This window comes from Podarcis pityusensis (genome assembly GCF_964106645.2).
Source record: "Podarcis pityusensis genome assembly, chromosome: 2".
Taxonomy (NCBI): Eukaryota; Metazoa; Chordata; class Lepidosauria; order Squamata; family Lacertidae; genus Podarcis; species Podarcis pityusensis.
Window position 1 is genome coordinate 35641657 of NC_138029.1, and position 14886 is coordinate 35656542.

General features: G+C 42.0%; 3 protein-coding genes across 4 annotated transcripts in view; 2 read left to right on the forward strand and 1 right to left on the reverse strand.

Moving 5' to 3' along the window:
• The window catches only part of LOC308470529 (uncharacterized protein), a 30157-nt gene extending 25419 nt beyond the window's left edge, over positions 1–4738 (forward strand). Inside the window, exons 13-16 of the mRNA XM_080993949.1 lie at positions 2228–2287; positions 2596–2678; positions 3972–4066; positions 4435–4738. Of these exons, the coding sequence (XP_080850075.1) occupies positions 2228–2287; positions 2596–2678; positions 3972–4066; positions 4435–4469 (273 nt within the window). The 3' untranslated portion in view covers positions 4470–4738. The remainder of the gene's footprint in view (positions 1–2227; positions 2288–2595; positions 2679–3971; positions 4067–4434) is intronic.
• Positions 4739–5452: 714 nt separating this feature from the next.
• H3-3B (H3.3 histone B) lies at positions 5453–7484 on the reverse strand. The gene is made up of 4 exons (XM_080994137.1): positions 7341–7484; positions 6696–6844; positions 6270–6423; positions 5453–6153 (listed from the first exon to the last, which is right to left on the reverse strand). The coding sequence occupies exons 2-4, from the start codon at positions 6821–6823 to the stop codon at positions 6025–6027; spliced, it is 411 nt and encodes a 136-aa protein (XP_080850263.1). The 5' UTR covers positions 6824–6844; positions 7341–7484; the 3' UTR covers positions 5453–6024.
• Positions 7485–7627: 143 nt separating this feature from the next.
• UNK (unk zinc finger) overlaps positions 7628–14886 on the forward strand; it is a 51088-nt gene continuing 43829 nt past the window's right edge. For both annotated transcript variants that reach the window (XM_080993700.1, XM_080993701.1), the window contains exon 1: positions 7628–11982. In XM_080993700.1, the coding sequence (XP_080849826.1) occupies positions 11885–11982 (98 nt within the window). In that variant the 5' untranslated portion in view covers positions 7628–11884. The remainder of the gene's footprint in view (positions 11983–14886) is intronic.

Here is a 14886-nt window from a genome sequence, read left to right on the forward strand (position 1 = left end):
TAAACGTACATAAACTGATTTTATTCCAGCCAGAAGGCTACAAAATCAACAGAGAGACCCAAATGGTGGCCGTATCTCTAGTTGCAGACCTTTATAAGTCTACCAGCAGGTCAGGATTTGGAGAGACAGCACACATTCCTCAACATACTTTACAGCCTGGCTCCTTAAACAACCTCCTTTTTTCCTGTCAGGTTGGCATGCAATTTGTGAGGAGTGAGAGACCTGAGTTCTAATGCACTACCTGCTAAAGAGATCCTCCCCCCCCCTTTCTACCATTTTTTTAAAAGAAGAATGGTATAGAGCTTCTCATGTTTCTCCTACGCTCCCAAGACCATTGCATTTTTGCCTGTACAGTGGTACCTCGGGTTAAGTACTTAATTCGTTCCGGAGGTCCGTTCTTAACCTGAAACTGTTCTTAAACTGAAGCACCACTTTAGCTAATGGGGCCTCCTGCTGCTGCCACGTTGCCGGAGCACAATTTCTGTTCTCATCCTGAAGCAAAGTTCGTAACCCAAGGTAATATTTCTGGGTTAGCGGAGTAACCTGAAGCGTATGTAACCCGAGGTACCACTGTATGCTTTTTCACCTTGATTGTATTTCTATGACAGAGCACAGTGCTTTATATTGGGGTACTATAGAAATGCAGGCAAATAAAAATTCAAGGTTATAGTCCATTAAACACACAGGATAGATTTCTCTCTCTCTCCCTCCTGCATATGTGGGAAGATGAAGCTGTCAAAAAAGAAAAGAGAGGGAGGGGCTTAATCAGACAATCACCCCAGCCTACAGTTACTCTTAAAACTGCTTGAAGCTGATGTTTGCAATTTACTACTTGCGCACGAGTCCTTGCCATTTAAATATGGACATAAAGGTTTGAAGTTGTGTCACCATCTTAGTGAAAACATACAGGGCCCCAGCCTCTTCTCTCTGTACAATTTGGTTCTAGACTCATCCAGTCTGTCTGCCTGGCCAACAACAACTCACCTACTGTGGGTTTCTGAGACTGAGCTTTTCAAAAAGCAACGCCTGATCCCACCAGCAAACAAGTGATGGAGGTGGTTTGAAACGACCACAACGCTGAGACCTTATTACAAGCCACAGTAGTATCCACTGCAGCAATGCAAGAGCAGCTGCTACTCAAGAGGAATTCAATGCTGCGCTGTTCCAGTTGTTCCATCGGTGTTTCAGCTTGCCCTATGGAACCATATCCCATGGGGAGAGAAGAGGGGGGAAGGCCCCATGGCTTAGTGGGACTTATGCTAGCACACTAACTTAGCTGAATCCGGCCCGTTGTACCTGCAAGATGCCACCACCATCGGATGCGCCATCGCACCATACCAGGAAACGCTTACAAAACATGAATGGACCAAAGGGAGATTAATTAGCTGCATGGCCCCTTTCTGAGCTATGCAGCTCAGAATGCCCAAGTGTTTCCCTCTTAAAGATGGGGTGGATGAGCTTTGTAAATAAATAAGGCCATTGTTTCACCCCGTTGCCAGAATGAGCTGGCATAGCATGCGACTTGTGTTTCCCCAGTGCTGGAGAAAGTCAATTGCTGTTCCAGTGAAGGCACTCAAGGCTGCTACTGGTTTGTTTTCTGGGTAGCTCATAATGTAGCAACTTACTCACATGTGCATCTTTATTCAACCCAGGTGAGTGCTTCATGTCAGGAACATAATTTAAAGCAGTGGGTTTAAATTATTCTTTCGTCTAATAAGCTCAAGGCTTGTGTACATTGTTCTGCTTTCTCCCCTACCCCCAAACTTTATCCTCACAATAACCCTGTGGGGTAGGTGAGACTGAGCTTAAATTACTCTTTTGTGAATACATTAATACATCAAACGTATAGATTGGTAGAACTATTTTGTGGTTTTTTTAAAAAAATCCATATACAGCTACTGAAGTCAGTGCTATAAACTACAATAGGGCAAATCTGAGAGCGTAAATTGACACCAACTATTTTTATCTGACGTACATAAAAATGTTTACATTGGCAATTTTGTGAAAATTATGCAGTCTGTTAAGTGATCAGTTTGAGGCTATCACTGTGATTATTTCTACCCCAAATCACACCAAGTTGAAGGAAGCAAAAATGAGGAAAAGACTTGAAATCCTAGCAAAATGCTCAGGCCTTATCTGTTCATTTTCTGTTGCAGGCGTTTTGACAATTAACAGTGCATTTTACTTACCCATTATTGTTTCGAACATTTTGAATATATTTTCACAGGAGGTTTTATTTGATGTCAAAGAAACAGAAGTCGTTGTTCAAGAGAAAGCTGCTTCAAAGGTTAGAGTACTTTTCTTTACTGTTTGTGCTTGTCCTGACTATATTTAAATATTTTATGTCAAAATTATTCATAGAATGCAGGCCAATGAATTTAGCTGCTTTCTGCTAGGTAGAACTTGCCCATAATGTGTGTGATTTACTGGAAGATAGGTTGCACATAGAGGAGCTATTTGTTTAAGTCTACAACAAAATCTCTATTTGATTGTGTGCATGGTGCATTCACACACATTTAGAAAACAAAGAGCATAAAATTGTAAATAATCAGTTCTAGGCCACTGCCTTATCAGATCACTCAATGTTGTTGCCAGGTTCTGTTTCGTTACTCTTATACAGACATTTCCTGTGTGGGACGGCGTCTGGACAGCAACAATCTCTTCGCCTTCTGCAGTGTGTGAGTTAAAAATAGCCACCACCCACATAACTAGAGATACACTACACCAGGATTCTATTATCCCTGGCTGTGTAGTTGCATGTGGCAGCAATGCATTTAGAGCAGGCTGAAGTTTGAGTTGATCTTTTCAGTTTTCCCTGCCAACAATTCTGCTGAAATCCCTTACTATACACTCCGAGCCTATGTAAATCATGCTTTTGAGCACATACTCTATTGTACGTCTGCCTCTCCTTTTGATAAAATCATCCATCCTATTTGGAATACCCCAAGGCACTTTGGGTTGTTTGGGGGGAAATTCACCCTGGCCTAGTTTAGCCATCACTGGCCTTTCAGCTGGTGGGTTGAGACCTGCTACCCAGTCACTAACTGATCTTAGGCGCGTCCCAACAGTAGTACTACAAATATGCCCCCCCCATGCATTGTTTGGGGTAAAGGTTTGTGCCATCTCTGAAAAGGTTGAAGTATATATAGAGCATTGATCTTCCACTGGTAGATCAGGCTTTGCTTATGCATCAATATATTAGCATAATTTTGATGCTTTTGTAAAACTGAAGCAAAATAAAGGGGGGGAACCCCAGATTTGCTACTTGAGTCTGTAGCCTGACTCCAGTGCATCACAACAGAGCACTTTCACAATGAAATATGCCCCCAAGTTTGGATGAAGAGCTAGGCCCCAGGTCCTGTAAAGGTCAGAAGCGATGTGTTGGCAGTACCTCAGCTTGCCAGTGTGCTTAAAGGATTTAAGATGGGGCAGAATGAGCAAAGATTCATTCTGCCACATGCATATCAAATATATTGCCCAGTGTGTTGTCATCAGTACCTCATTATGGGATTCCCTCCCTTTGCCAATCTGATAGCCCAGATTCTTACATGCTTTCGGAGTCAGCTGCATTTATTTGCCCAATCTTTTTGTGTTCTGTCACTTTGTTATTTTACCCTGCTGTGTTTTAAGGCTCTTCCAGATGTTCTTTTATTGTGCATTCATTTGTACTGATGTTGGGTATCAAGCTGGCTATATTTGATCCTGCCTTCAATGCTGTGCACAGGCCATAGCTTCCTTCTGAAATCCTGACTTCTCATCACAAATATTTCAGGGCTTTTAAAGTTTGTTGCACAATAATGTAACATCCAGGAAGCATCACTAATGAAGTGGAATTAATCCACTATTGTGTCAATCTTGTTTAATAATACATCTGCAAAATCTGCATAGGCGGATGTGTATTTTAGTGTAACCTGTTCCGATTGATTTGGCAATGCAGGCAAGAATAATTTTCAATACATTATACTGTATAGGGTTTCACCTGAGTCTTCGGAACAAAGCACCTTCGACTGTCTTGTATTTGAATCAAACACTGAAGATGAAAGTGAGGAAATAATAAGAAGAATTGGTAAGGATATTTGTTCTTTGGTGTACAACTAAAAAGTAGCAAGGCCTCTATAGCCTGTTAATGAAGCATACTTAGTGTACTTGCAAGCTAGTAATTCCAAGACCTAGAAAGCTAATAAGATTAGGCTTCGCAGTAATTGTATATCTGCGTTTCTAATTATGTTCAAGGACTTGGGTTTAGTATGAAATACAGTAGGAAGTCTTCTGTTTGATCTATGAGGATTTCCAGGTCAGTATCCCAACCACCTAATATCTAGCATGCTAGTGGTTAGGAGACAAATTCTGTTCTTTCAAAACCATGGCTAGAGCAGCAAGTACTGCCAACTTCAGGAATATTATTTTAAGATTAATGACCATTTGTTTCTTTAGCTGCTGGATTTAAACACACAGAATGGTTTGTCTGATTGAGATGCATGATGCTCTGCTTCTGGGTTTCTGCCAATGACCTACTTTTGGAGCTGAACTGGCATGCAAAAGGGCCTAGTTTCAGTCAGTGATACGCTTCCCGGCTTGCTCTTGGATTAAGGCGGCACTATGAAAGGATTAAAACTCTACACTGGAAATAGTATTTTGGCTACCTCCTACAACAGAAGACTGAATTTTTACAAGCGTTTTCTTTTCATGTTTATACGGACATTTTCAGAATTTGGAATAAAATCAAGCTGAAGCCATGGATTTGCATACTATTTGTATTAACCAAAGTTTCTACATTTAAAAATGAGACAGATTCAATGTAATGAGTCAAGCATAACTTACTATGCCAGTTCAGTTTTTCAGTGTGTAACGTTACTAGTTTTGTGCTTACATTGTTTAAAGAAATCAGAATCTGAAGAACACTGTATATACACTTTTCGGTACACCCCCCTTTACTCCTTTAATTTTTGTTGTTTGCTGCCAGCGGCTGTCAACTAGCAGCCTAGGTGAAGAATTAACTCCACTCCCAAAAAAATTACAGCCTGATTGTCTGCTTTGGTTATAGAAATGGAAGCTGCATTTCAAAATATAAATGGCGAGATCACTCAAACTGGTTCAAAACAAACCCAAAAGTGTAAGAGAAAAAGGATACATGAAGAAACCAACCAAGGCAGCAAGGATAGGGTATTAACACTCAAGACCAAATTTATACCACTTGAGTACTTTGATCACTAAAAGTAGGCCTAAAAACACCAAGTCTGACAGTGTTCTATTTAATAAGTTAGAAGTGGGGAAAACTATTTTCCAAATTAGCAAGCGTTTAATCACTCTAGGTTACGTAAGTACAGCAAGCTTCTGCTGTAATTGGAGTTGCATACCAAGCAAGGAACAGGCTTAACTTGATTTGAGCAGGGATAGTATAAGACAAAATAGTAATACTACTTTCCCCACAACAATGACAAGACTCCTTGGGTGAATGTAAAACATTTAATTTAAAAATGTTGACACTACAATATATAAAATAGCTATTATAAATGCACATAGTGTATTCTATAGCTGCCAGGTTTACGTTTTTAGGAAACTGTAAGTTACACTGTGGTTAAGACTTGTAGTTTTACCCTTCTGAAAGTCCACATTCTATCACAGTGATGTATGGTCAGACTTAACAGCCCCAATTGTTAAACACTTGGATCAAGTTATAACCAGTTTTATTGCAAAAAGACCCTGTACACATTTATATCAATTCTAGTACCTTACAATTTTAGCTACCCAACAAGTCATTAACATACAGAAACATGCATGAAAAGCAAGAAAGATCACCCATCCCTTCTGCATATTAGCAACTTGTCACTGTTGAGCAACAAAGCTCACATCACTGAGTTTTTATGTGAACAGTCACTTTTAGCATTCATCCTGAGTGAAAGATGGAATGACTTAAGTACAAATGTAACATATTATAAACAATTTCATACAAAAAAAAGTCACAAATTGAAACCAAAGTATTTTACAGAATTTACTACAAAACACCATAAAAACTGCCTCCTCTTAAGCCCTCTCCCCCCGTATCCTACGAGCCAATTGGATGTCTTTGGGCATGATGGTGACTCTCTTGGCATGGATGGCACACAGGTTCGTGTCTTCAAAGAGACCCACCAGATATGCTTCACTAGCCTCCTGTTTTAAAGCAAGACAGACAGTGTTAGAAACCATGAACTGGTACATGTAATTAGCCCTTTTCCCCACTCCCCCACAGCATACCTGGTTAAAAGTAACTATTAACACACTCATACCTGCAGAGCACCAATGGCTGCACTCTGGAACCTCAAGTCTGTCTTGAAGTCTTGAGCAATCTCCCTTACCAGCCTCTGGAACGGAAGCTTGCGAATCAAAAGTTCTGTGGACTTTTGGTAACGACGAATCTCTCGCAGCGCCACAGTACCAGGCCTACAAAATTAGTAGAATAGTGTGAACAAGGCCCCAAGCTGTGATATCTAAATTCAGATCTTGCCGGCAGAAAAGCATTCCTGAAAACGGCGCAAAGTGTGCTGCGGAGTGGGCAACCACTTCCCTAAACCAGACTGTACTTTAAGGTACTGTCAATACAGCCCTTATCATCTCTTAAGTGCGTAGATATGAACCCCGGCCTGCTTTCCGGAATCCATTGCTGTTAAAAAAAAAAAGACATACGTTCTTATTTCCACCCCCCCTTTAATTACCTGTAGCGATGAGGTTTCTTGACTCCACCAGTAGAGGGAGCGCTTTTCCGAGCAGCTTTGGTAGCCAGCTGTTTACGTGGAGCTTTGCCACCGGTGGACTTACGGGCAGTCTGCTTGGTACGGGCCATTTCCCTTTATTTATTTTTTTACTAAGAGGAAAAAGCAAACGAGATGTTAGCAACGGAATACCTTCCCTTCTATCTCTTTAGTATTTTCCCTACCACTTCGTGCCAGTTTCCACTAACCTCCTCCCCTCCCCGCCACTCTTCGGAGGAACTGCAGCGCAAGACGAATAGTAGCAGATGTCAGGGCGCTGCTCCCTCCGCGGCGGCCAACGGAGGACATTCCCGGGGGAATAGGAACGAGGAGTCACGCTGCCTCCCGCCCACGCGCGGTAGTAGTAGAACCGAAGCCACGATTCCGCTCCATTCCACCCCCGCCGGTAGTTACGTTGCCATGACTACGACTATTGGACTATCTCATTCCTCCCCCCCATACATACCGCGGGCCAAGCGGAACAATGCGGCCTTCACCACCCCTCCCCCACCACTCATGAAACACGGCCCAAAATACGAGAAATACACGTCCACCTTCCCCGCCCCCACCCACCGCCCCCCTCTCCAGCCACCCCAAGCCGAAACTCACCACTTTCAGGAACGGAGCCTTTAAAAACACTTCCGCTCCTACCAGCCGCGAAGTACACGTCCTACTCCTTCCCCAACGAACCCGCAACTGTCCCCTCCCCGGCGCGGGGACACTGTATTTATAGAGGGAGGGGGCCGAGAACGTCATGACCTCACAATACAGACACGCAGCGCACGGAGCCATTGGCGTCTACCTCCGTTGGCGCCGTGACGTTAACTGACACAAAGGCCGTTTCCCCGAATCTCGGCCGTGATTGGATGAAACCTCGACAGCCGATTGGTTGCTAAAGCTGCACTCCGATTGGACATCGTGAGCTGAAGCAGACCAATCGGAATTGGAGCCCAGGAGAAGGTTGTGATTGGCCGGCAGAAAACATAGTTTGGATCCTACTTTTTGTTGCAAAGCTCCACAATGGAAAGTCAATGGGAAAGAAAAGCTGTCCGTTTGGAGTGTCCCAGGCTGAATGAGGCGGGTAAACAGAAGGAAATAATGCCACATAAATTATTGTAGGAGGGAAAATGGTAAAGCCAGGTAGGAAGGTTGCAGTCGTATTTGAATATATCTGACTGTTTAGCGTCAGACCAAGTGGTACGAATTAAGGAAACTTCAAATATAAGTCAATAATTATTTTCTAAACAATATTGCACAGAACACGGATTATTTATTAAACAATATTGCACAGAACACAGATTAAAACGCCCCTTTAAAATACCCTTCACATAATCATAACTCAAATATACTAAGGTTACAAATTTTATATTTTTTTCAATTTAACAGTATATAGAAGACAAATATTTCTTAATCAAATTTAGTGGGTAAAATACAAATACTTTGGTAGGAAAACTATTACTCTATTTGGTACTCTAGCTGGCTTGCATGATCAAATAAATACCTGCAATAAGTAACATATACATATTTACAAAACAAAACATTTAAAATATGAAAAGTTCCTATTTAGCAAATACACATTATGTTAAGTGACTTTAGCTTCTTTATACAAACTCCCTGCAGCTTCTAGGATGAGGGCCTAATATTGCAGTCTGGTGTGAAATGCAATGAGAAGTATAGACTACTGATATGTACAAAACTATTGACATATTTTCTTATACATATTATATATGAAGTGCATCCTAATTAAAAGCAATATACCTGATTCTATTAAAGCACAGGTATTGCATTCTCTAAATTCATGTATTACTGCTCACACAATAGCTAATGATTACATTAATTAATCCTACAGTTCTAGTATTTAACAGGATGCAATTTTGACAAGTCTATTATTCTTTCTAATCATAGTGTTCTATAAGGTAATAGTACCAAAAAAGACAGACTCTGTTGGTAAGGTTTGAAAACGCCTTCAGATACAGCAAAACCAATTACATAATCTTTACTAGCCTGGGCATTTCTGTTGAAAGGAAGACGCATCTCAAAATTGTTTCACACTCAGTGCTGAAATTACATTATATGTGCAATCAAGATGAAATTAAAGATATAAACAATGGGACATATACTGCACACCTTATGAAATCCTGCTCCTCCACTGGCTCACAGAAATTTTATTACAGTGATAAAGACTACTAATACGTGTGGCATGAAGATACAAAAATTTGCATTTCCAAACAGGTGTGACCAAATGCTGTTCATTTTAAGCACTATATTTTGTTACTGAACATCAAACATAGAAAATAGTTGTATACTTTTGTGTACTTATTTTTATTTAGTTGTAGTGTATGTACTATAATCACTTTCCTGGGCGTAAACACTATTGAACTTTGTGGGACTTCTGAGTAAACATATATATTACTGTGGTGTTAGAACACCATAGTTTCACAGAACAAACACCACGACACTGCCACACCCCTTCCCATTAGAAAAAAGGTCTAAATGCTTATAAATTGATTGCACAATCAAATACTAATTATTGTTCTATTGAATACCTTTAACTTTCCTCCTTTTCTTTGCCATGGTATACTTATTTGGTCAGTCTACAATGAGACAAACTGGACACATAGGTATGTCCCCCTTAATGATAATAACAATGCAATAAATGATTTATTGGGTTCATCAAAGCATTTGTGTATTAGATCAAATGAACTAAATTGAAGTCTGCAGGAGTAGGACTAATGACTAGAGATTTGTGATATTTATTTATTTAACAAAACCACTTGGTTGTTATAAAACCCATACACATAAAGAGTGAGATAGACAAATAAGTTAACTAGCGGAGGTGGGAGACTTTCGACATACTGTATAAGATTAGTAAGTCTGTCTTGCACACCTATCAATAAGAATATAAGTATAAGAAAATCGTATTGCGATGAAACTATTCTACCAACACCCAGCCATAAACTTATGATTTGCTGCTGATAGCACAAGACTTGCTTCAGAGATCCCAGCATCACACAAGGGCAATCTTTCACTCAAATAGCACTATCATTGCTGCTTACGTTCAAAGAAGCATATCCCTTACCAATAACAGAAGCATTATAACATGGGGGAGAGAGGCAATCAATTCCTTGTATCCCACCAGTCCAGGATATCTTTGGCTTCTAATTCCAGTATAGCTTTGCCCTGTTTAAGAACTGAATCAAAGCAATTTCCCATTTGCTTTTAAGGGCAAGCACCTTTCTGTGCTAGTTGATTTCCACACCAACATAGTTTGCATGGCTTTGTGTAAATGTGTAAGTTCCTGGAGGGGATTGGGGCTGCTGTGCTGCTTTCCTGGTCGTCCTCCTGCCATACTACCATCAGCTAAGCCATGGTTTGGCTTACTATGTCTGAACCTGGGCTCATGGTTTGTCTTGCTCTAGCCAAACCGTGGTTCTGGCTTTGGAGGACACCGCTAGGCCAAGCCATGGCTTAGCCCGGAGCAATAGGAGAACCAGGGAAGAATGTAGCACCTGTGATCTCTCTGGGAACTCGCATGTTGTGGTGTCAGCCTGTGCTTGCATCACAAATACAATAGGAGATAGGATTAAGCTGTGTCTTTGGCCATAACCAGTTTCAAACTGGGCAATAACTGAGTATTCCAGTCCTCATGTTCACTCCTTGACTCCAGATGTTAAAGGATAAGCAAGATGAAAGCCTACTCTCACCACCATATATAACACTAACAGGATGAAACATTGTACCTGAAATATTGCCATAAAGAGGCTAAAAGTGTGTTGGGGGGGGGGAGATTCCAACCCTTCTAAAGAAAGTTTAAAAGGCATGTTCAGCCCAAAAGTTTACTTGGAAATTAGTCCAAATGGCTTCATTTCTGAATAAATATTGTAAAAGTCTGGGAGCATAAGACTTCAGTCCTATGCAAACTTTAAGCCACACTAAACAGTGTATGGATCACTTTCAAGCCAACATGCATAGCAGTGTGCTGCATAGAAACCAGCATAATATACTTAAGTAGGAAGATACAGTGGTACCTCGGGTTACATATGCTTCAGGTTACATACGCTTCAGGTTACAGACTCCGCTAACCCAGAAATATTACCTCGGGTTAAGAACTTTGCTTCAGGATGAGAACAGAAATTGTGCTCCGGCGGCGCGGCAGCAGCAGGAGGCCCCATTAGCTAAAGTGGTGCTTCAGGTTAAGAACAGTTTCAGGTTAAGAACGGACCTCCGGAACGAATTAAGTACTTAACCTGAGGTACCACTGTGCTCAGTTCTGCATATGATTTGACCCATGCCAACTACACAACTGAAAGAGGAATTGTAAAGCACCTTGTCTTCTGAAATGTTCTATGTAAATAAATGTATGTGCAATAAAGTCATTGCATTAACAATGGCTATACATATCTAGTTATTACTGTAAAGGTTTAACCATTTTATAGGTAAGTGGCATAGTTTATGACAAACTATTATATTTACTCAGACACCTCACAACAGCAGACAATAGCTCATCCTGTTCTAATGATAGCAAAACATTCTATGAGAAGGATTTCGTCTAATCAACTGTTTTAAAGCCCCGATTTTCTTTCACTATAGAAGCTGTCGTTGTCAACCAGAATTGCATACAGTACTGATTTGCCATCTTAAAACTACATAAACATCCTACAGTTTTTTACCAGAAGAACTAGTGCATAGACTCCTACATCTGCATTCCTACATCTGCGCTTGCTGACATTTGCTTCCAAGTGAACATCGTTTGGATCGGGCTGTATCAGTTTTACGTGCGGCTAAATTGTTCAAAACGCTTCGAGGCTTGCATAGCGCTTCTTCTGCTTAGATCCGCTTGATGGCAATCCATGGAGGAACTCATCCGAACTACAACTCCTATGAAACCCCGCGCTGTTGCACAATCCGGGGCAGCGAGCGCAGGGCACCCCTGGAAGTTGTAGTTTCATTGGCCGGAAGCCCAGTAGAAGAAAAGGGGAACTTTCCGCCATCACCGGGACTACAAGCCCCAGCATGCTTTGGGTAACCCGGGGCGGTAATGGCGGCGGCAGCGCCTGCGCATTGCGGTCTCCGTGCGGACCGCGCAGAGTGAATAATAAAGCTCTCCTCCTCGGTGGTAGCGGGCGGCGGCGGAGGGAGTGGAAGGCAGGAGCATGTCGAAGGGCCCGGTAGCGACCGGGCCTCCCGCGACCGGGCCGGTGGCGCCCGCCAGCGCGCTCCAGGCGCAGCCCGAGAAGCCGCAGCACTACACGTACGTAGCGAGAACACCCGCAGCCGCCACTTACTGCTGCTGCGACCGCCGCCGCCGCACCCCTCCGCCCGGCACCCGCCCGCGCGCCACACACGCCTGACGTCAGCGGGCAGCGTGCGGCTCGCGCGCACGGAAGCCAACCGCCCGCCCGGAACCGGCTGGAACCGGTCGTGGCCGGCCTGGGCCGGTGGAATTTCGCCTGAGTGGGAGGGGGCGGGGCGGGAGCTGACACCCCCCCGCCGCCGCGCGCTTTTCCGTTCCCGCGCGCGAGTGCGCGCGCAAGAACAACCCCACATACATAATACACACACCCCACAAGCTGAGGCGCGCGATACCCATGATGCGTTGCGGCTCGCGCACCCCATGGCTCCTTTACTTTGACTTTAGGGGGGTAGTGGGTACCTCTTGTAATCTTCCTCGCCCCCCTTTCCCCAAATCATCTGTTTTGTACTTGGTAGTGTCTCTCTATCTCGGCTCTGCCTTCTTCCGCTTAGTAAAACGGTAAACCGCTTTCCATGCCGCCAAGTAGGACGGTTGTGAAGTCAAATGTTGGAAAAACAAGTAGTTTAGTTTACTATGTTTATATATAATCTTCGCCTTCTTTCTTTCTCAAGTACTAACCTCGTGTTAATGGCCGTGGGCTTGTGGTAAACACAAAGGCATCCTTTATCTTATATCGAACTGTCTTTTCTAGAGTAACGGGACCATCCCATAAAATCTAAGCTGCTCTTTGCCAGAGCTTTGACTTTCTTTGCTGTTCTTCCTTGGCACTTAGTTTGTCTTTCTCTCAGGAGATGCCTCGTTAAAATTTCAAGAATAAGGGGAGCTGTGGTGTGTGTTCTGTGAAGTAAAGGATGCCAAGCCCAGGAGAAACGTTATGTAGAGTAAATTGCTATAATTCTAGGGGGGAAATGGTAACAAAAGAGAGAGCATAAAATAGTGTTTTTTCCTCAGTCGCTGTAGTACAAAATGCTTTGGTAGAAAAATGTCAAAGGGATACTGAGTTCTGAAATAAATGGCCTGCTAGTGTTCTGTGGCAATTGTGTGAGGAAAGTATTGTTTTCACTCCATTCAGAAATCCTGGTAAATTCTCTTGTGACCTAATTCTGTGAATAACTGGCTAAGCAAATGCAGGTATTTTGGACCAGACAGTGAATTATGTGCCACTGGTGACATCACCAACCTCTGTAACATTGCACTGCAGGTGCAAATCCACAAAGGATGCTAGTACCTTGGCATAGTGTTGTGGAACAGTGGTACTACGCTAGAAAACAGCCTCCATTTTTGTATGTGTCTTGTGGTATAATGCAAAGCTAACATATGGCACAGAATTGGCCAGAAATGAAGTACAGTCAGGTTAGAACTGAGAAAGTGCAACCCTTCATGTATCTTAGGCTGCAATCCTATACAGTGGTACCTCGGTTTAAGAACACTCCTGTTTAAGAACAATTCGGTTTATGAACTCCGCAAAACCGGAAGTAGTGTCCTGGTTTGCAAACTTTACCTTGGTCTAAGAACAGAATCCAAATGGTGGAAGGGCACCAGTGGCGGGAGGCCTCATTAGGTAAAGCGCGCCTCGGTTTAAGAATGGTTTCGGTTTAAGAACGGAATTCCGGAACGGATTAAGTTTGTAAACTGAGGTACCACTGTACCTACATTCCTTGGATTAAACCCATTGAACTCAATAGGGCATACTTCTGATTGGACATGTGAATTGTCTCAAGGATATGGAGAAGTGGAATAAAAATGTTGTAAATCAATAAAATTCTTCAGAGCTAGTAATACCGCTACAAGCGGTCACTGTGTTTTAACTGATAACAAATGTTAGTGCAGAGTTGTCTTACTTGTAACACAGAAGATCCTGCTACTGTAGCTTGCTCCAGTATACCTCCTCCATGCAAATGCTCATTTATTTAATAAGTTTTGAAATTAATGGCTTCCCAGCCAGAATGTGGTACACTGCTTTAGGAGACAAAGTTGAACAATAAAATAAATTGGATACATAACTGTTGTGCAAAATTGCTTGGGTATTCTGCTGGTCAATTGGGACTCAACCAATTTTAATATCAGGCCTAGTTTACAAGTATGACTGTAACACACACACAAAATCAAATGGTGAAATAAATGATACCAGGAATACAGTTCATAGGTGTGTTTTTTCATTTTTGCCTTGTGGGTGCATTTTGATTATTTTAAAGTTTGCTGAACTCATCTGTGAGGTTTAAAAATCAGTTTTCTTGTAAAAATTTGCTCAGACAAAACTTGCTGGTAGACTTTGCAAATTGATGTTTCAAATGCAGTCTATTCTTTGCATGATCACACGTCTTTTACTATAGTAATCAGAGCTTATGTTGAAGTAAGTGTGAGCTTACTTAGGAGTAAGTGGGGTTAAGATTGCAGCCTTAGTGCAGCAAACACATTTGTGTTCACAGAATGTAATGCTTGGCATTCATTTGCATTTATTTGCTTATATTTTTGGCATTTATTTGCTTTTTTTTTGCAATGAGAGAACCATGTGTCTTCTGGTTCTGCTGACTGTAATCTGCCCTTCTCTCAAAAAGTTACTAAAGTGTGCTGAATGTACCGAAGTTATTAATAAGTTAACGTCTGCTTATAAGTGTAAGGAATTTCTTGCTGGACTGTCTCTTACATGCATATTTATGAAGTAATTAGTAATATGTGTATTTAATAGTGTGTTATGACTTCATCTACTGTGAGGAATTAAACAGTTGTCTTTGCAAAGTGAAAACTTTGAGAACTGAGATAATCGTTACTATACAAGTTGCTGATGACTGTAGATATCTCCCTGAAGAAACGTTATTGTTGCTTGAATCTGCCTTCCCCAGAAAAAAAAACTGACAGCCACTTTTCACCAGCGTTAGAAACTGAGATATGAAAGCTAGG